The sequence below is a fragment of the Talpa occidentalis genome, unplaced genomic scaffold, assembly GCF_014898055.3.
Source record: "Talpa occidentalis isolate TD23 unplaced genomic scaffold, MPIMG_talOcc4v2.1 talOcc4.11, whole genome shotgun sequence".
NCBI classification, from domain to species: domain Eukaryota; kingdom Metazoa; phylum Chordata; class Mammalia; order Eulipotyphla; family Talpidae; genus Talpa; species Talpa occidentalis.
The window spans coordinates 86,623,554-86,646,004 of record NW_023601104.1 but is presented as its reverse complement, the minus strand read 5'-3'; the positions used below and the strand labels follow the sequence as shown (position 1 = coordinate 86,646,004).

The following is a 22,451-nucleotide window of genomic DNA, read 5'->3' as shown; positions in this document are numbered from 1 at the left end:
TGAAACCTTTCTCAGAGTGAACCCAAGGACCCCGCACTCCACAAAACTCCATCACTCTTACCCCCCCCACACCTCTGACCTGCACCCCAGTTCTTCTACATGAATAAATATTTTTTTAATGTTTAAAAAAAAAAGAGGGCCTCCCTGCTGGCCTAGGGGTTAAGTCTCAGCACTATCACTGCTATGGCTGTCACAGGGCAGGGAGAGGGGCACCCCAGAACCCCCAAACCTGCCTGCTCTAAATAGGTTCTGCCATCCGCCTTGCATCCACAAGGAACTCCTAGAAATCAACAAGGAAGAGACCACAAGAAAAAACTTGAACAGGCATTTTCTGAAAGAAAAAATATTCAAATGGCAAAAAAAAAAAATAATAATAGATGCTCAACCTCATTTGCAATCCAAGAAATGTAAATTAAAATCACACCTGCTGTTATAGGGCAGCCCCGATACTGAACGGGCTGCCTGGCTGTGGGTCCTCACCTGCGCGTTTAAAAGGGACTTATTAATACTCCACTACAGGCACACACAAAAGGTTAATAAAAGGTTTATTTACAAGGGAAAAGGAAATAAAGAAAATGTACAACTCAGGGAGAAAATGGGGAAATAAAGTCTTTAATGCGTCCTACCCGATCCGCCGACCTGGAAACCCAATGGCACTCTCAGAGCTGGCCGAAGGCTGTGAGCTGGTGGAGAGCCAAATGGGGGACCCCTCCAAAGCCCACGTGTCTGGCTTTATAGCAACCTGGCTGCTTAACCCCACCCTCAGGTCCCAGCCACCTTCCCTTTGGTGGTGATGGGATTTGGAGTTCCCAGTGTCTTTGGCTTTGGCCTGGGGTGGGGGTGGAGTCCACAAAGCCTGTGTGGAATTAGCTTTAGGACATCCTTTCCCCCTAACACTGTCATTACTCTTCTTCCTTGCCTTTCTCCCAGCCTCCCCATGACTAAAATAGGAGAATATGACAATCCCAAGTGTAAACAAGTTAATGGGCCTGCAACATCTTTTACATATGCCTGATGGGGGAGAAACTGGAGCCACTTTTGAAAATGGCTTGTTGTTATCTGATAAAGTTGAAGATAAACACACACAACTGCACAGCAATCCTCCCTCTGACATTTTTATATAAGGGAGCCACTTGCACATGTTCACCAGGATGTATGTTTTAAATCATACCAAAAAAAAAAAAATGCTCTGAGAGCATGCTCTCAATTGCCAAAAATAGAACCAACCCAAATATACATCAGTAATAGAATGGATAAATAAATCATAGTATATCACTATATTGTAACACAAACTAAGGAGCTGTTGCTACAGGTAATGACATGGAAAAAAATCCCATGAATAATGTGTTAAAAGTGCAGATCGCAAAATATACCTACAGTATTATTCTATTTGTATAAAGTTCAAAAACAGGTTAAATTAATTTTTATCATTCTCAAAGCATGTGTGGGAGTGAAACTGTTAAGTAATGTCGTAAAACCCTGAAGGTGGGTGATGGAAGAGGACAGAAAGGGGACATCTGGAAGAAGGACATGACCTGCAGGAAAACATGGGGGTCTCCAGCTGATGATAAGATTCTATTTATTCAACTGGGTCATGGATTGTACTATTGTTCTTTATAACAATGTACATTTTAAATATGTTCCTTTGTATTTATTCAATAGATAAAACAATTTATTAAAAGCACATATCAAAAGACTCCCTTTACTCAGAAAGCAAGCCATTTAGATTATTTCTATTTTCACATTGGCTCTTAACATTTTTGGATAAAACTTCAATGCTTCCCTTGAAGGAGAAACTAAGAATAATATTTCTGGGAGAGGCAAAATCCCTGCATCCCACAAAGTGTTCTCATTAGGTCTAATGCACTTCATTTATTTATCAGCTTAGAAGTCTTGAATGAATCATTTTATTTAGGTTCTGAATTAAATGTCCTCAGGCCACAAGATCACTTGAATTAAGTGGAAATATGGAGCTTGAAGCTCTCTCTTCTCCCGGGGGCCAGGCCTTTGAAAGCTGGGCCAGTCACAAGCTACTGTCATCAAGATGCTTCAGAACCACAATCATTCAGCAAGGACTAGAGAATAAGGAAAAAAAGAAATCTGCCTCCTATGAAGCTATGTGCAAGGATTCTGGATCCAGACTGCCAGGTTCAAATTCCTGATCCAGGCCTGCAGCCAGGGGCAACCAAGTGACCTAATCCACCTGCTCTGTGTTTTCATTTGTAAAATGAGGCTGATAATAGTACCCAACTCATAAAGGGATTAGGTTAATCCTGACATAGGACTTGGAAAAGTGATTAGTACAAAAAGTATTGAAAGGGGTAGGTGATAGATATTATTTCCTGACGTATATATCATTATGTCTAAATCTACTTCAAATCTCCACTTATATCTCTGGCTTTATACATCTGAAACTAAGTTCCTGTTATACCTTCCACACTGGCTTTGCATCTTTTCAGGTGCTCAGAGTGAAACCTTTGAGTCATCGATTCTTTTCATATTTGGTCCATCATGTCTTCTTTTCAAAATAAATCTGGGTTCCAATTACTCTCTCTGTCTCCATGCTACTGAAACTGGAGAACCCCCCTCAGGTCTCTGGCACTTGGCCCAGAGCACTGCTTGCAGGCAGTACAAGCAACAGCCAGTGGTAGGCATTTTACTGCCCACCGCTGGTGGCCCCACTGGGGCTCAGGCTGTGGGCAGAGGCCAGCAGTGATGGTGGACAGCAGTGGTTCCCCTACCACGCCCACCCCAGGGCATGCAGCTCACCAGTACCACAGGGCCAGCTCCAGCGCTGTGGCTCCCTCCAGCTGCAGGCAGTGGATTTGGTGCCTGCATTGTGGAATGGATCAAGTGCAAGCTATGAGCAGATTGCTGCCATGGGCCAATCGACCATAGGATTGAAGTTGGGCTGATCAGACTTGTGTGTGTGTGTGTGTGTGTGTGTGTGTGTGTGTGTGTGTGGTGGGTGGGGTGGGGTGTGGGGGGGTCTGAAAAGGAGTTTACAAGGTGGGAGGGAAGCCAGCCAGCTCTGGACTCTCGCATGACAGCTGGCCTCCGTACTCTCAGGCTCACTCACACTCCCACTCAAGCTGAACTCTCTGAAGCTCACACTCACACTCTGAGACACGCTGGGGCGCCAACACTCCGCGCCGGCATTCTCAGACTTGCTCAGGCTGAATTGCGTTGGACTGGATTCTGGCACCCCTGCACTCCTGGACCTGCTCCCCAGCTGCACTCCTGCACTTGCTGGGACTTTGCTTGGGACACTCGGGACTGGACACTTGCTCACTTGGACTGGATGTCCTCAGATGCATCGAGAAGCCGAAAAGCTTTGCAGAGAAGCCAAAGAGCTTTGCAGAGGCTGGGGCCCCTGCCTGTCTCTGGCCTGCCTTTGACATCATCTGCCCCACCAGACAAACTCTCCCATTTCTTTTATTTACCCTGTAGGCTTAACAACCTTGTTTTTACATTTCAAGGAAAAGAACACACTGAGAAAATAGCACCAGAATGGCTGAACTCTAGGTGACAGCAACAGCAAGCGGGAACCAACTTAAGTCTCCCCCTTAAATCTCCAAACACTTGTGTCACAAGGATATCTTCATCTCCTCTTCTTCCTAATTCACTCCATCCCAAGTACTCATCATTTGCAGTTTCTTCCACCTGAAAGTGTAGCAGGGTGGTCCCCAGGGAAAGGGGAGCTTCCAGGTTTCCTGCCCACCCAAGGGAGGGTGGAGCTGGGCAGGGAGGAGGAGATGCTGGAGAGGCTGGAGAGGAGACAGGAGGTGGGAAGAAGAATGGAGAGCCAGGAGCCCTGGAGAAGGCACATAGAGCAGAGAGACATGTGAAGCAGCTGCTCTTTCTTCTAGGTACTGGACTGGTTGAAACAGATGTGGGTGAGAGTCCCTGGGGAGGTTAACAATGGCAAAATTTATCTTGGATTTGATTTTCCTCTTTTCCTCCCAGACTTCTCTGGCTGTTTCTGACTCTTTTCTATGGGTCCCTGACGGAAGGTGCTTTAGACTTGTGGCAGCTTTTGGCTTCAGTGGCCCTGTTTTGGGCCAATCCTGTTTGGCTGGGCATCTACCCACAAGAGGATGGGTAACTTCAGGTGCCTGATTTGGAAATGTTATTCTTGGGCTTCCCCTGGTTGAGAACTGGGCTGCGAAGCTGCCCGCAGCCTCTGCAGCACCAGTTCGATCCCCGGCTGCCAGCAAGGGTCCCACATGGCGCAATAGACCTCTCCTGCCGCCCTCTGCTCCCCTCAGCAGTGTACTTCGGTCCTTCTGCCTGCTCTGCTCCCCGCTCTGGCTCTGGTGAATTCTCTCCCCCTCCTGACTGTACCCAATGCTTGTAAAAATAAAAAATAAATTAAAAAAAGAAACTTTATTCTTCCCCTTTTCAGTATTGCACACTAATTGTATTAAAGTTCCTTTCCACTGAAGGTCTTATGCACCAGAGTATGTTTTGTCTTGATGCAGCGGATGGCAGAACCTGTTTAGAATGGGCAGGTCTGTGGGTTCTGAGGGCCCCTCTCCTTGCCATGTAACAGAAGGTTCCTTCCACTATTTCTGCAAGGCTCTCTCCTTACTCAAAATTTACCAGAGTGACTCTCTGACCTTTAGCAAAATTTCACATCATCTTACCCTCTTCCCTTTTGTTGCCTCATTTTTCTCACCTTCCCATGTACCCCATTATCTAACACACTTACACTGTGTCTAGTCCTTCATCATGTGTGCTCTATGGCCTAAGAACATCTCGCCTTTACCCCTGACTCGTGCATGGTGGGGGAGGAGGCTGAAAGTTCCGTTGTCTGAATGAACTTACAGGTTGTCAGCTAAAACAATTGATATAACAAATTTTATTATCTTTTGGGGCCCTGGGTTGATTAAGATTTTATTTTATTTTATTTTTTAAAGATTTTTTTTATTTATGCATACAAGAACTGGGGTGTAAGCCAGAGGTGTAGGGGGTGAGAGGATTCACCAGTGACAGTGAGAAACAGAACAGGCAGATCCAATTGAAACACAATGCTGAGGGGAGCAGCAGGCAAGGTAGAAGTCTATTGCACCATGTGGGTTGCTCCCTGGCTGGCCTGGAATCAAACTCATGCTGCAGTGGCTGCTGATATCTTGATAGTGCTGTCATTAACCCCTGTGCCACCAGGGAGGCCCCTGATTAAGATTATAAATAGCGGGCCTTCCCTGGTGGCGCAGGCGGTTGAGCACAGCGCTGTGAAGCTGTCCGCAGCCTCTGCAGTGCCGGTTCGATCTCCACCGGCCAGTGAGGGTCCCACATGTTGCGGCAGACCTCTTCTGTTGTGCCCACTGCTCCCCTCAGCAGTGTATTTCGTCAGTCTGCCTGTTCTGTTCTCCGCTCTGTCTCTGGTGAATTCTCTCACCCTCCCGCATCTGGCCTGTACCCCGGTTCTTGTATAAATAAATAAGTAAATCTTTAAAAAAAAAGACTTGGATGTCAAGTTTACAAACATTTTAACTTCTGCTTCCTAGGGCTGATTTTTCTAACGTGGTAACTATGCCCACATAAGAATAAAAACCAGAATTAATTTCATTCTTCATTTTAGAGTAATGCCAGTGGCTTTCCAGAACCGACTCAGAGGAACTCTTGCTCACCCCAGAGGGCTTCACTGGTAAGAGACTGCCCAAGTGTTAGGGAATCTCAGTTTGGGGAGAACAGGGACTATGTTCAACTGATGCAGTGAGAGAGGATAGGTCCCTCTTCCTGCCCCACCAGATAAGCTTTCCTCTCTGTTGCATTTAACAAGTTTGTCTTCTTGCATTCTAAGGAAAAGGACATCCCTAAGAGGATAATAAGGAAGTTAAACATCAGGTGTTAACAAAGCAAGCCTGCACCCACCCAAAATCTCCAGATGCCTGCATCAAAAGTACATGCCAACCAGTCCCACCTCCCCTTTGCAGACCCTTGCCCATCTCCCTTTAGTTTTACTCCCTTGTATAAATACCCCTGCACGCTGCCTAAGAGCAGGACAGTGGTCTTTCAGACACAAGTCTACTGTCCTCCTTGGTTTGCTGACAAATTAAACTACTTTTTTTCTTCTGAAACTGTTTCCTTTTATTGGCTAAGGGAAACTGAGGCTGGAGTTTGGTATCACAACTGTCAGAATTACACCAGAACCCAAATATATTTTGCATGAATGAGTTCATTAATGCAGGTGTTAAGCAGTTAGTGGTTTTTTTTATTTTAATTTTTTTAAAGATTTATTTACTTATGCAATATAAGAACTGGGGTACAGGCCTGAGGTGCGGGGGGTGAGAGGATTCACCAGAGACAGAGTGGGGAGCAGAACAGGCAGATTTACTGAACTATACCACTGAGGGGAGCAGGGGGGCGAGACAGGAGAGGTCTGCTGCGCCATGTGGGTAGCTGGGGATCAAACTGGTGCTGCAGCGGCTGGTGATAGCTTGATAGCACTGTCTTTAACCCCTGCACCACCAGGGAGGCATAAGCAGTTTGTGTTTTGAATCCCATACTGAGGTTGGGATTGGTTACAAGACCCCCTGAGTGAGTGAGAACATTCTCAGGAAGTGAATTTGGAGTTTTCATCAAATATTTTAAAATCCCCTTCAGATAACTAGAAAAAAAATTTTTCCAGAGGCCTCCCCACCAACTCACTATGTCATAATGGTAATTTCAAGAACAACAAAAATATAATGAATAGTTTTAAGTGTATTTTTTAAGATAGCCCGTAGAAAAAGTATATATGTATGTGTGTATGTATTAGACATATGTGCATATATAAGTGTATATATTGTGTGTACGTAATCACGTTATATTGTGTATATATTGTGTTGTGTGTATGTAAGTGATACATGTATACCCATATATGTATGTGTGTATGCTTTGTGTGTCTTATAATGGGAAGTCAAAAGCTGATAATAAGTTGTTAGGGGTAAAGGATGTCCTGCGCTAATCCCATACAGGCTTTGTGGACTCCACCCCCACTCCAGACCAAAGCCATCAAGACACTGGGAAAGACAAATCCCGTCACCACCAAAGGGAAGGTGGCTGGGACCTGAGGGTGGAGTTGGGCAGCCAGGTTGGGTATAAAAACCAAACACGTGGGCCTTGGGGGGGCTCACTGTCGCTAGCCTCCTGGCTTCATGGCTCCTGGCTTGCGGCCAGCTCTCAGAGTGTTGTAGAGCAACCCCGATACAAAACGGGGTGCCTGACTGTGGGTCCTCACCCGCGCGCTTAAAAGGACTTATCAATGCTCTACTGCAGGCACACGTGAAAGGTTAATAAAAGGTTTATTTACAACGGAAAGGGAAATGAGGAAATGTACAGCTCTGGGAGAAAAGTGGGAGACAAAGTTTTAAATGAGTCCTACCCGATCCGCCGCTCAGGAATCCCAAAATGGCGCTCTCAGAGTTGGCCGCCAGCCAGGAGCGGTGAAGCCAGGAGGCGAGCGATCGCGAGGCAGAGAGAGAGCAAGGCCCACGTGTTTGGTTTTTATATCCAACCTGGCTGCCCAACTCCACCCTCAGGTCCCAGCCACCCTCCCCTTGGTGGTGATGGGATTTGTCTTTCCCAATGTCCTGATGGCTTTAGTCTGCAGTGGGGGTGGAGTCCACAAAGCCTGTATGAGATTATCTCAGGACATCCTTTCCCCCTAACAAGAGTACCATTTGGGATTCCAGATTGGCGGATCGGGTAGGACTCATTTAAAACTTTGTCTCCCACTTTTCTCCCTGAGCTGTACATTTCCTCATTTCCCCTTCCCTTGTAAATAAACCTTTTATTAACCTTTCACGTGTGCCTGCAGTAGAGCATTGATAAGTCCTTTTAAGCACGCAGGTGAGGACCTACAGTCAGGCACCCCGTTTTGTATCAGGGTTGCTCTACAACAAAGTCAGTAGATAAGAAATGAGCATAATGAAGAGGAGGATGTCTAGTTTGTTAAACAAATTTCACTTCACTGTGAACTTTGTTGTTCCAGCTAACAGCTCTTTGTCCCCATAAAGGGGAAGTCACTTAGCCATTCTGCAGTGGGTTTCATATACATCTTTCATCTTTTCATTCACTAACTGGAACAATGACTAAGTGAGCACTTACTAAGTTCCGCGCTCCATATTCCATGCATGAATTGAAATTAATGTTCTAGACAAAGTCCCTTTCCACTGGTGAGGAAGAGGTGATAACACACAAAGTGTGTAACTAAATTTCAGAAGAGAGAGAGAGATTTCAAAGACATTTAAAGCAGGAAAATGCTGGTGGTTGGGAGGTGACACTTGAGCAGAGCAAAAAATGTGAAGGAAGAAATCCGGGGAACTGCAGAACAGAGACACATAAATGACCTTGTTGGAAACAGCGGGAGAGGTGGATTGGAATAGAGGAGAGCCTAGTGGTGAGGGGCAGAGAGCGCCTCAGGCTCTGACAAAGAACAACTCAATTATAATTCATTCCTGAGGATATCACTATCTGAGATGAATTCCAGAAAGGACATTAATTACATTTAAAAAGCAGGAAAGAACAAGTCAAGGTATTAAAAGAAGATAAAACCTCCTCTGTTGAGGAGGGAAATACATATGCATGCCAAATGCAACGGATCTTGTCTATATATTCACCAAAGTGTTGGGGCCTTACTGCACCCCCATCACCACTCATCCCTAGCAGCCAGAATGAAAAACATAATAGAAACTAACCGCTGGGCTAATCTTCTCCAGTATCAACTCTCTCAGCTGCCATCACTGCCTTCCACTTAAGTGGCTGACATCATCTCTGGTCCTCCCCTAAACAAGTGGCTCTTTCTCTGGTTCCTGATAATTAGCTTCCCCAGACACAATGGGTAGTCCTTAACCCAAGCTTTTAGGGAAGACATTTGAAGCACAAGTGAATACTCCAGTCTTGCCTGGGCTTTGGGACAAATGATCCGGAAATGAAAGTTTTTTTTATGCTTGCAATTATGCATATCCTGCAGTATCTGCATAATGGGTCCAATTCAGCTTTGACCTTGCCACAAAATTCCCAGGTCCATGGAGGAAGGTCAGTGCATGAGTGAACAGGATATTAGTGCTGATAATATTTCATGCTGGTATCAGTGCCTAAATTTTTTAATTTTGGGAATGAACTTTGCTTTTCAATTTATCTGCATGCATTTGTTAACATGCTTTATGAACACACACACACGTAAAATGCACTTACATGAAATCAGCCTTTGCTGTGAGAAGATTTTTAAGAAAAAGATTTTAGGGGACAGGCAAGTTTAGTGCTACATTCTTTCTGGTGCATGGTAGAATTTTAAAGGCAGAGGAGGGAAAATGCCAAGCTAGGACACCTTTCTGTAATTAGGGATACTCAGAAACATTATTGCTGAAGGACCTAGTGTGAAGAAACTCCACCTAGGTTTGGGCTCATTTTAAAAAAAGTGTTTCTTTAGAAAATGATACAAAAATTCAATTATGATTTGAACAAAATTTTGGTAAAGATTTTGGTTCTGCTCATGATATAGCAGAATATTTATACATTTAGTTCAGGATTCAGAAAACAAGTTTTCAGTTAAATTTCTTAACATTTTATTTTACAGTGTAACCTAGATCAATTGTACAGTATTGAAGGACAGGCCTCCAAGATGTCCAGAATAAACCTTCTCAAGTTGGGTCACTTTGGCATGTAGATTATTTGGAAAAAATGTAAATTGAGACCTGCAGATTCAAAAGAAATTTTTACCACTCCCTTGACTACCTAGAAGGATAAAAACTGGGAGTATTAACCACAATCAGGATTTTTACTAGAAATAACCTATTGGAGAAACCTATCCACATGGCAGGACAAGCCTGTAATTATAGAACATCTGGTCTTTGTCATGAGTCACCCTCTTGTCATCTCCTGAATCCTCCTCCTCCATTCCTGAAGCCCCAGGCTTACCCATTCCTTAGCTCTGAGGAATATTCTTGTTTTGCCCCATTTACTTTAGAATTTACATCCATGTAGAGGCTCCATACATATATAACTAAACGTGTTATTTTCTTGTACTAATCTGTCTGATGTTCATTTGATTGCTCCACCAGCCTGAGAAGAACACAGAGGGGTAGGGAGAAATCTCCTCTCCGCCCCTACAGCATCTTCAGACTGGAGATGGAAACTGTATTCTTGTGGCTAACTTAAGTCTTTTTTTTTTTAAAAGATTTATTTATTTATTTATACAAGCACTGTGTACAGTCAGAAGCGCAGGAGGGTGAGAGAATTCACCAGAGTCAGAGCGGGGAACAGAATAGGCAGACTGATGAAATACGCTGCTGAGGGGAGCAGCGGGCATGGCAGGAGAGATCTGTCACGCCATGTGGGACCCTCACTGGCGGCCGGGGATTGAACCGGCACTGCAGAGGCTGCAGGCAGCTTCGCAGCCCAGTGCTCAACCACTGCGCCACCAGGGGAGGCCCTAACTTAAGTCTTATGCTTAAGTGTTGGATAATTAAAATTCTACTAAAAATCTTTCTACAGAGAATATTTGTCAACACGACTTGAGTCAAAGTAGTCTTGTCAAGTCAGAGATATGGACTCCACATTTGGCTTCCACTAACTTTCAGGAGTCTCAATGGGGAAAACAAATTTTAGAGATGATTCAAGGGGCATGGTTTTATATGCCCTCTCTTTCCTAGAGTGGGTGCCTAGGGGGGCGTTTCTCCATGCTATTCGGGATCTTCTAAGGTTGGAGAGATGAACAGATTAACATCAGACAGATTAATAGGAGAAAAGGTCAAAGGTTAGTGGCATATAAGGAGATTTTACACTGTGATAAATTCTAAAGACTAGTGGAGTAGACCTGAGATACTTATTCTTGTGTTTAAAGATCTGAGCATCAAAGAAATGGAACACTCTACATGTTAGGCAAGAAGGGGTAACTTCACCCTTTATCTGAGAATAAAGGTAAGATTCTTAGAGAGGAAATGTTCAATGATAAAGCTATAACAGGATGAGACCCCTACCCCCACGTACATTCTTCGAGGTCATAGAGCAGGAAGCAGTGATTTCTTCTATTAGAAAAAAGGCAGAAGTTTAGGACACCATTGTCTCTTCTTCAATGAGGTAAGGGCAAAGGACTTAGAAGCAAGGACAAAAGCTTCTCTTCAGCCTCAAAGGATTTCATTGCTCCTAGTTCAAAATACTCTGCATATTGAGAAGGCCAGTTCTGAGAATCTTGGGTGGGTTGATTTAGGCACCTTCATTAGTATCCACAGGCCCACAGAATGGATGCCAGTTCTCTTTCCTACATATGTGGTTATAAAAAGGCTTTGTCATTCAACTGTTACTATTCACATTTTTTCTGAGCAAGATCATGCATCTCCAATCATCATGACACTTACTTCAAATCCTGTCCTACTTGACATTCAAAAGAAAGTTGTTCCCTGCATGGATTAAGCATTTCTGGAGTTGTTTTCCCCACTATCTGTTGCTCCTGGTTATTCATCACCCTTGGTGTGCATAATCAAAAAAAATAAATAGCCAGGTCACCAGGGTGGGGACGACTCTTCTGGCTCCACTAAGTCCCTTAGTGCAGCTTCTAGCATTGAAATGCCACCAAAATAAGAGATTTATGGTGAACGACAGCCTCTTTGTCCTAACTCCACTGTGCCTACAGCCTCCTTGCATTTTAATTAAGGCAATAGGGCATTCCCATTCCAGGCTGAAATCCAATGCTCCCATGGCTTTTTTCTTAGGTGGCATAGCTTGAAAGAGAAATTCTTTTGTTTTTTGCTCCTCTTCTGTCAGAATATCTGTGAAGAGGGGAGGAATGGAGGTTGGGGAAGGAAAAGGAGCACCCCAGCATTTCTCCACCTAGACTCTCCATGTGTGCATCCATGCAGGCTCTATCCTTTCTTTCCAGCTTCGCAAGCCAGGATGTTAAGTATGGAACAGCTGGCTAACTAAGGCCCCAGTTTGTGCTCCCAGAAATTCAAATGGGACTTGTTCTAAATAGTCCCACTTAATGCCCCTTTCTTTTTTTTTTTTTTAAGATTTATTTATTTATGCATACAAGAACTGGGGTATAGGCCAGAGGTGGTGGTGGGGGTTGCGGTGAGAGGATTCACCAAGACAGAGTGGGGAACAGAACTGGCAGACTGATTGAAATACACTGCTGAGGGGAGCAGCGGGCGAGTCAGGCAAGGTCTGCTGCACCATGTGGGTGGCTCCCTGGCTGGCCGGGGATTGAACTCGTGCTGTGGAGGCTGCAGATAGCTTCATAGTGCTGTGCTTAACCCCTTGTGCCACCAGGGAGGCCTTAATTCCCCCTTTCTTGTCCTTTCACTATTTCTCTTAGGCCAAGATCATAATTTTCTCATGAAAGAATATTTATAGAGAGGCACATGGAATAGTCCAAGATACACATTTTTCCCTTTCTCCTGACACAAAGATATGTGATCAGAAAGTGCTGAGCATTTAATAGAGTCAAAAGGGACATGGGGAGTAAAATGGGAAGAAACTAAGAGTTTGCAAGTACATTATAGGAAAGAATTAGTTTGTTCTGATGATAAGTGATGGGAAGGCTGAAGTTAAATATCAGTTTCCATGGAAACTTTTTTCCTGGCTGAGCTTCACATCCTGCAGGCATGGTGGTGTAACCTTTATAAAGCTTACAAAAGACTGTACACTTTGGAGGTGAAGTGCCTGCATACAACATGTGCTTAATCAATGGCCTGTGCTACTCCCTTAGCCCAGACTGACTTGCTCAGCTTTATGCAGATGGCTCCATTTTAAAATTTTGGATACTTGTTATAGTAACTAACCATGGTGGCTGAACAATTTATCAAAATGTGGTGGTCTAAAACAACAGAAATTTATTCTTTCACCATTCTGGGAGCCAAAAATCTGAAACCAGAATGACTCGGCCAAAAGGAGATGTCAGCAGTAGTTCCTCGAGGTGGGAATCTGCTTCTCATTTCTTCCAGCTTTCAATGGCTGCTGCCACTCCATGGCCTCCTCACTCCATCTTCAAGGCCAGGATGTGCAAATGCCTTTCTGTTCAGGCTTCAGGTTGCTTCTCTCTGTGGGCAACATCTCCCTCTATCTTCCTATCATATGTGAACGTACTTAAGACTATTCCACTACGCAAAATCTTTAATTTTTCTTTAAGATTTATTCATTTATACATACAAGAGCTGGGGTACAGGCCAGAGGTGTGGGTGGTGAGAGGATTCACCAGACACAGAGTGGGGAACAGAACAGGCAGACTGACTGAAATACACTGCTGAGGGGAGCAGCAGGCAAGACAAGAGAGGTCTGCTGTGCCATGTGGGTCAGCTCCCTGGCATGCTGGGGATTAAACTTATGCCGGGCTGCAGTGGCTGCAGATAGCTTCATAGAGCTGAGACTTAACCTCTTGCACCACCAGGGAGGTTCCCTCAAAATCTTTAATTTAATCACAACCTGAGGACACTTTCTCCACATACATTTACAGCTCCCAGGGTCTAGGTCCTGCTTTCTTTGCAGGCCTTTCCTCAGCCTATGGCACTATGAAAAGTTAGTATTATTGAAAGAGAGGGAGGCACCTGTTACTGCAAGAAGCCAAACTGTCTTTCTGTGAGGACTCTTGCTACAGACACCTTGTTATATTGTCATGCCTGCTGTTATGCATGTGATATTATTGACAAAGTTCATGAATCTAAACCTTCTTATTCAAATTAAAACCTAACTTGGGGGCTGTCTGCATGACCCATGTCAAGTGGATTGAAGCCTACTTTTTCCTGCTTATCACCTGGCATTAGTGCTAGCTCCCTACTGAAATCCACGGAGTTGCCTATGTGGGCAAAGTGAGTCTGGGCAGATGGAATACACCCTGCAGACTTCTATTTAGGTTTGCTGATGGGTTAGTAGGGACTTTGATACAGACTTGGGATTGGACCCTAGGAATTACTACCCGTTTTGCCACTGCACTGTCACTCTGCCCCCTGTGGTTCTTGGATCCCTAGGTTAGAAGCACTGCAGAACTGTTGCACTGTTGGTGGGAGTGCAAACTGGTCCAACCACTGTGGAAAGCTGTGTGGAGATTTCTGGACCTACTAAACATAGAGCTTCCATATGATCCAGCAATTCCACTCCTAGGTATTTACCCAAAGGACACAGAAACATCAATTCCAAAGAACACCTGCACCCCTATGTTTATAGCAGCACTGTTTACAATAGCTAAGCTTTGGAAACAACCCAAATGCCCAAAAATAGATGACTGGATCAAGAAGATGTGGTACATACACACCATGGAATATTACTCAGCATTCAAAAAAGATAAACACATGCAATTTGCAGCAACATGGATGGCGCTGGAAGGGATCATGCTCAGCGAAATAAGCCAAAAAGAAAAAGAAAAATACCGGATGGTCTCACTCATAGCAGGAATCTAGAAAACTTAAATAAGGGACCAGGAAAATGAATAACTATAAGAAAGTGAAAATCAAAATCAACAAAAAACTATGAACCAGAGACACTTTTAGGGGGGCAGGGGCGGGAGGGGAGGGATTGGGGTCAGAATGGGGGGGCTGCAATTGTATGGGGAATATAACAATAAAATTTATAAAAAAATATATATATATATATATTTTAATGACATTAAAAAAAAGTTTTGTAATTAAATTAACTTATTTTCTTAAAAAAAAAATAAATAAATAAATAAAAGCAATTGACTGGAAAAAAAAAAAAAAAAAAAAAAAGCACTGCAGAACTGGGGCTGGCCCTACACATAGCTTATTCCTGCTTCTTGACTTTACCCCAGGCCTAGAGTCTGCTCAACTCCACAAGGTTAAATTTTCAGTCATGAAATCAGATGAAATCATTAGTATTTAAACAATTCTTGCATCAACATGATGCTTTCATGCATTTGAACGCTGTCATTTCTTGATTTGTTCTCTAGTAATATCAATAAATCCCCTATCTCTAGTATAACGAGGGTTAGGACTAGGGTGAGAAAAGTGAAGTACGCATCTCGGGTAAACAGTTGAAGAAAGCACCAAAAAGTTCAGTAATCAAATAACATTTAAAATGCAATACTGGGGCCTCCCCGGTGGCGCAGCGGTTGAGCGCTGGGTTGTGAAGCTGCCCGCGGCCTCGGAGGCGCCGGTTCGATCCCCAGCTGCTCCCCGGCCACCGGAGGAGGGTCCCACATGGCGCGCAGACCTCTCCTGCCGCCCGCTGCTCCCCTCAGCAGTGTACTTCGGTCCTTCTGCCTGCTCTGCTCCCCGCTCTGGCTCTGGTGAATTCTCTCACCCTCCAGCACTTCTGACTGTACCCAGTGCATGTATAAACAAAAACAAACAAACAAATAAATAAATAAATAAAAAACATGCCTCTATAAAAAAAAAAAAATAAAATAAAATGCAATACTGAAAATTATCCATAAATAAAATTTTATCAATAAATAAAATTATTGGAAACTGGGCCTGGATTAGGGTAAGGCAGATGTGGCATTTCGCAGTCACACAACTGTCAGTTGGATCTTTCATTTTTAATACTGTTATTTTGTTCATCAAGGATTTTTTTAGTATTATTTTGATTTTTAAAAAATCATCTTAAAATGATTTTTAATCAGGGTCTCCCTGGTGGTGCAAAGGATTAAGATGCAGCATGTGAAGCTGTCCGCAGACTCTGCAGTGCAAGTTCGATCCCTGGCCAGCCAGGAGCAACCCACACAGTGCAGCAGACCTCTCCTGTCTCGCCAGCTGCTCTCCTCAGCTGTACTTTGGTCAATCTGCCTGTTGTGATCCCTGTTCTATCTCTGGTGAATCCTCTCACCCCCCACACCACTGGCCTGTATCCCAGCTCTTATATGTATAAATAAAAAATGAATCATTTAAAAAAATGATTTTTAATAAAAAAATTTAAATTCAATTTTTTAAAAAAAATTTATTCATATCGCCAGTTAGTCACAGAGAATATTAAAAGTTGTACGTGAGAATCAAGATTTAATAAAATTTATCATCTTTCTTACTTCACTGAAAGTAGTAAGTGAAGTTGACCTTTTGAGTATGAATACGTAGTGGCCAGAAGTTCTACTCACCATTACTTTTGTACCATCAATGTCAATGCCAATGTAAAGAAAAAGGAAAATACCATTCTAGGATTAGGAAAATAATTTTGACCCCAAAGACCCCTTGAGAGGGTTTTGGAAAAACCTAGAATCCACAGTCCACATTTGTTGAACTGCTGTCTTATGTAATATGTTGTTGTTTTTTTTAAAGCTTTATTCATTTATGCATACAAGAACTGGGGTACAGGCCAGAGGTGGGAGCAGGGGTGAGAGGATTCACCAGAGACAGAGTGGGGTGCAAAAGAGGCAGATGTACTGAAATACACTGCTGAAGGAAGCAGAGGGTAAGACAGGAATAGTCTGCTGCGCCATGTGGGTTAGGAATCGAACTCGTGCTGCAGAGGCTGCAGATAGCTTTATAGTGCTGTGCTTGACCCCTTGCGCCACCAGGGAGGCCCAACATGTTTCAATAATATGTCAGAACCATAATCAGTAACAATCCGAGATCCCCAGTCAGATGGGAGAAACATGATTATGAATAATCCCACAGTTAGCTTTGCAAAAAAGTAGTGGTGAAGCACTGGAGCAAACTGGCCCATCTATCAACAATTCTGTTTACCAGAGAGAAGGAGGAAGGAGCTGGGGCTAAATCTGGTGAGGGGATCAACTGGATGTTGAAGGATGGAAACTAGACTTCTGCTGGGGAACATCATGCAGCATGTACAGATGTTGATGCATAAGTCTGTACACCTGAAATCTACCCAATGTTATAAGCCACTGTTACTTCAATATAAAATATTTTAAAAAGCACTGAACACCAGACCCAAAGAGTATTCAGTAAATACAGCTTATTAAATTATTATTCTGTGCTGATCCCCTGCCCACATGTATGAATGCTTCATCAGTCTGCTCTCTTGCCAGTGTTAGATGTTCAATAAAGGTCCTCACTCCTCTGGCTTCACCAAACATCCCAGAGCAGCTTCTGGCCATTTAAATGCCATGGAATAAGAGAATGGTCATTAACAACAGCCCCCACTTCTGAAGATTTAAATTCAAGAGGTCTAGAATGCAAGAATGTCCACTTAACTTGTGACCCTGTTAGAGAAGGTGGGTGGTCCACACTTTGAGAGACATTCATTTCTACCTGTAAAGAGCTTACAGCGTAGGTACTGAGTAAATACAATTCCAATCCCTGAAACATAAATAAATATGCATACTTCCAACAGCCAGGGTACATAGGTAAAAGGCTGGATATAGCATAGAACTCATAAATCCTTTCATTTCTTTACATTCACAAAAACTAGTTACTGAATTATGCCACGAGATCTTTGCCTGCTTGCGCTCTCTCTCTCTCTCTCTCTCTCTCTCTCTCTGTTCTTCTGGAGCAGGTAAAGCAGACCTGTAGTGAACAAGCATCCTTGCTGAGCACAGACCCAGAACCCTTCTAGCCTCCCACCTGTCCTACCTGTTTCTTTAGGAGGTGGTGATGTGCTGCTCCAGGGCGTGTCATCTTCAAACTGAACCCAGTTGCTGATGGCCGAGGCCAGATCAGGTGCGGACTGCTCAGGGCTCCCAGGAGGGGAGGCTGCTTCAGAGATGAGGCCCATCTTTTCAGAGGCATCATCCTGTTCCGAGGGGGAGCGGTCCTGAGCACCTCCATCTGCCAGGTGGCTGTCCCCGCAGGAGCTCTCAGACTGGTCTGAGGAAGACGACAGTCCTGGAAGATGCTCTTCAGTGCCCCCTGAAACAGACACCAGACACCATCATCACATCATGTGAGAAAAGCCATTCTTCATAATTGTCTCATGGAGGCAAAAAGCCAAGCTGGACTAGGACTGACCACAGGAATCATTATTACTACGGTGAGGGTGAAGAAAGAGCATGCCCACATGTGCGCTATGCTAAATAATATATACAAACCTTAACCCATAATATATACAAACCAAACCTTAATATATACAAACCTCAGTGTGTCCATCAATAGTATCCAGACAAGGTGTTGTGTTCACTAATTCTGAGTGTGTGTGTGTGTGTGTGTGTGTGTGTTCATTATTCTTACCTCAGCATCTACTCCAGCTGTTCGAGGTCACAAACAAAAATGCTTGGAGGCCAAGCAAGAACTATAACTAAGTTGACTAGCACAGACAAAAGGCAATAAGGACTGTTGGGGACTATAGCTAAACAAGAGAACTTCTGTCTGAACTGAAGGCATTCAAATTCAAACATTTAACTGTGCAGTCCAAACGACACACATCTGCAGACCACACTTGCAAACGCTGCATTAATGTGGCATAGGGGCTCCTCTCTAACTCTGGGTAACACTATTTGTCCTTGGATATTTAACAGCCTTCAAAATTCTTCTTTACAATGAATTATATTCAATTGGGATGGAGGCTACACATTCCATTTAAATGCCCTGGAATAAGAGAATGAGCATTAACAACAGCCCCCACTTCTAGACCTGTGCGAAAATTCTAGACCTGTGTGAAAATTCATCAACGGCACATCATAAATGGCCAAATTCACTGTATGAAAACTTAAAAAATAATTTGAGGCACTAATACAAAACTCCTTTCTCTCACCAGAATTCAAATAAACTGATCCATCTACATGTAATCAAAGCTTTTAGACAAGCACTATCTGAAAGAATCAAAGGTGAGCCACCTATGTAATTTAAAGTTTTCTAGTAGCCACATTAAAAATGTAAAAGTTGAAACTGTGTTCAATAATAGCTATTTCAACCTAGTTTAGTTGACAATTTATAATTCCAACAGGTGATTAACATAAAAATTGTTCATGGAATATTTAACTCTTAGTAGGTTGAAATTCAGGGGTGGGTATTTTGCTCTCACAGCACATCTCAACCAGACTCGCCACATTTCAAGGCCTCTCGGCCACATGGCCGGCATAATGGACAGCACACCAGTGAACTCATACTTCCCAGGTGTTGATATGAAGTAGGTTGATTTTGGTTGGCAGTGGCAGCTGCAGCTGAACAGAACCCACTGACAAGGCTCTGTAATTAACTCCTATTTTCCCTTGACCGATGTCCTGCCCACTAGTTCCCTGGAAGTCAGTTTGGCCATCTTCACTGTGCCAGACACTGTCCTAGGCACTTGACATATTCGTTCATTATATCCTCACAACTACGGTGAGGTAGGTACTGTGATTGTCCCTATTGCACATGTGAAGCCCAAGCAACCTGGCTATGACATCTGCAATTCTTAACAATCAGGCTTTAAAATCTAAGAAAATCCTGGGCCTCCCCGGTGGCGCAGAGGTTGAGCGCTGGGTTGCGAAGCTGCCCGCGGCCTCTGTGGTGCCAGTTCGATCCCCGGCTGCTTCCCGGCCACCGGAGGAGGGTCCCACATGGCGCGCAGACCTCTCCTGCCGCCCGCTGCTCCCCTCAGCAGTGTACTTCAGTCCTTCTGCCTGCTCTGCTCCCCACTCTGGCTCTGGTGAATTCTCTCACCCTCCCGTGCTTCTGACTGTACCCAGTGCATGTATAAACAAAACAAAGAAAGAAAGAAAGAAAGAAAAACATGCCTCTATTAAAAAAATAATAATAATAAAATAAAATCTAAGAAAATCCAAATTTCTGTGGGAGTAACAATCAAAGGTTGGAGTATATAGTATTGCGTAAATATGGAGTTTACCTGTCTTGGAAGAAACTTGGTGTTCCCAGGCTCTTGCTTGGGGGCCTAAGGCATCTAAGATGCTTCCTCCAGGTTTCTGTGTCAAAGAATCTGCACCTCAGGAAAGTGATACACTGTCTCTTTTTTTTTTTTTTTTTTTTTTTCATACTAAGATCCCACCCAATGAATGATGAGGTAGAGGCAGGCAAGGTTCTTTGCCAATCTTTTCACTAAGGAAAGGAAAACACATCTTACCCTCAGAAGGGCCAGAAAAAAGTGGCTCTTCATTGAAAGAGACCCACTCTGACTGGTGGGTGGCAATCACACGGTCCACAGTCGTCATGCTAGGAAGGTGCTGGTCATCTTCACACTGCTAACCTCAGGAAGACCCCAGAGTAGTGTCTGGAGTGGTGGGGTATGGTAGCACGGTGAACTTGGGCCTGGTTCTGTTAGGGGGTCTTGCAGAGGGCTAACAAGAAGATTAGCTTTTCTTGCCTTCAGTTAGTTTGCCAAGAAGAAATCTGTTTAAAAAAAATAATTAAAATTAAAAAAGATAATCATCACATTATACTCAATATACACAGACTTTCTCCACAGCCCACAAGGAGGTCTGGATGGTTTCCAAATTGCCTTACTTCTTTCGTCCTGTCTTAGCTCCCCATTCCTAATATAGAACTATCTGCCTTCAGCATTAAGATCTTAGTGCAGGTTTTCCCCACTATCTGAACGTAGAGCATGCCTGTTAATTCGGTATGGCTTCACATGGCAGGAGGGGTTGCTGAGAATGCTATTACCGTTGATATGTATGGGGAAAATTTTTAGCATTTCTAGACACAAAAAATAACATATCAAATCATATCAAATAGGAACATTCTACTTTCATGGCCAGGGGAATATCTGTATAAGCGTGTCTTTATATTAGACCTGCATATAATCACACAAATTTCAGCAATTGGATTCCCAAATTTTCCCAGTAAAACAAATACTAAAACTTTCAGGGGCCTCCCTGGTGGTGCCAGGGGTTAAGACGCAGCACTATGAAGCTATCCACAGCCACTGTAGCACAAGTTCAATCCCCGGCCAGGGAGGTGACTCATGTGGCGCAGCAGACCTCTCCTGACTCTCCCGCTGCTCAGTGAATATTTCATCAGTGTATGTCAGTCAATCCGCCTGTTCTGTTCCCCACTCTGTCTCTGGTGAATTCTCTCACTCCCACACACACCTCTGGCCTGTACCCCAGTTCTTGTAGGCATAAATAAATAAACCTTAAAAAAAAAACTTTTCAAAGGGTTTTCACTCTTTTACCAGATGGCAAAACACAAGCATGTTCTTTCCTATTCAATTGGTGCAGTTTCTTGCCGCAGGCAGGTAGCTTTCTGCAAGCCTGATTTAAATCTTTGGCAGAAACCCAACAATCTCCAGATGGTATCTCCAAGCACGGTTTACCAATCAAGAATAGAAATGGAATCACTTTGTTCATTTGGAGCAAGAGTGGGGACTATTTGATTTAGAGAAAAATGTGAGTTAAAGAAACATTTTCAATCTAGGTGAACTTGACTATGTGAAAGTCTAGCCTTGACTCACACTACAACTATGGTTATGTATGTAGTACTCGGTAGACTCATTACTTTGTACTATTAATGTCCTTCTACAACTTGAACCTGACTGTTGATCTTATAATGAATTCATAAAATCTGAATTAATGCAAAATTAATGTGTTTCCAAAAAAGAACTACTATTTGTATTGAACAATATAAGTTCTTTTTAACAGAATACTTACAATATTCATTTTAGTGAACAATTTCACTCATAGCCTTCTAATTGGCACACAATAAAAAATGTTGAGGAAGTTTCACTACAGGGGATTGCAGAAAGGAAGAATACTTACTGGGGGAAGCTAGTAATATTTAATAAGTTTTGCTTTGGGGGTAATTAAAAAAATAATTTTGTAATATGATACTAGAAATAATGTTTGCAAGGAATTTATAATTTTCAGAAATATTTTCATACCATATTTCATTTGACTCAACAGTCATTTTAGTTGCACAAGACACATAATATAATTTCAGATGAAGAAATCTTGCCTGAGGGAAGTTAAGTGACTTATTCAACACTCTTGCTGTTACCAGGGTCTTGTCTGGTCTAATAAGTTTCCTTTACAGGGCCTCCCTGGTGGCCTAGGGGTTAAGTCTCAGCACTATCACACTATCACCAGCCACCGTTGCAAGAGTTCCATCCCCAGGCAGGGAGCTACCCACACGGCACAGCAGACCTCTCCTATCTCGCCTGCTGCTCCCCTCAGCAGTGTATATCAGTAGATCCGCCTGTTCTTCTCCCCGCTCTGTCTCTGGTGAACCCTCTCACCCCACACTTCTGGCCTGCACCCCAGTTCTTCTACACATAAATAAATAAATCTTTAGAAAAATAAGTAAGATTCCTTTACAGATATAGGTGCATTCTGGCTGAGAAACCAAGAGCACTACTCAAACTACACTCGAAAGAAAAGCCCCCAAAACTTATCTCCCTTTCCTTAGCTTATCCAGCCTCAGTCCAGACATGGCTGGTGGCTGATGGGTGAGTAGTTCCAAAAAGTCTTGCGGAACAAATTCATTACAGGGACGCCCCCACGGTGACCCTGTGAAGTGGATTCTAGGTACTTGCCATTAAACAGACGTATGCAGCAAGCCATGAGACACCAGGGCTTGAGGAGGGCTGTGTTGACAGCCAAAACCCACAGAGGAGCCCAATCATTTGGAGGCTAAGTTCGTATAGGAATGCATGACTCCATAAAAACCTCACCCATTTTTAGAATGTGAATC

At 43.5% G+C, this 22,451-nt stretch overlaps 1 protein-coding gene across 1 annotated transcript in view; it reads right to left on the bottom strand.

Annotated features, from left to right (window-relative positions):
* The window catches only part of STON2 (stonin 2), a 137,925-nt gene that overhangs the window by 86,184 nt on the left and 29,290 nt on the right, over positions 1-22,451 (bottom strand). The window contains exons 2-3 of the mRNA XM_037503754.2: positions 19,888-20,153; positions 17,463-17,738 (exon numbers count right to left, since the gene is read on the bottom strand). Of these exons, the coding sequence (XP_037359651.1) occupies positions 17,463-17,738; positions 19,888-19,975 (364 nt within the window). The 5' untranslated portion in view covers positions 19,976-20,153. The remainder of the gene's footprint in view (positions 1-17,462; positions 17,739-19,887; positions 20,154-22,451) is intronic.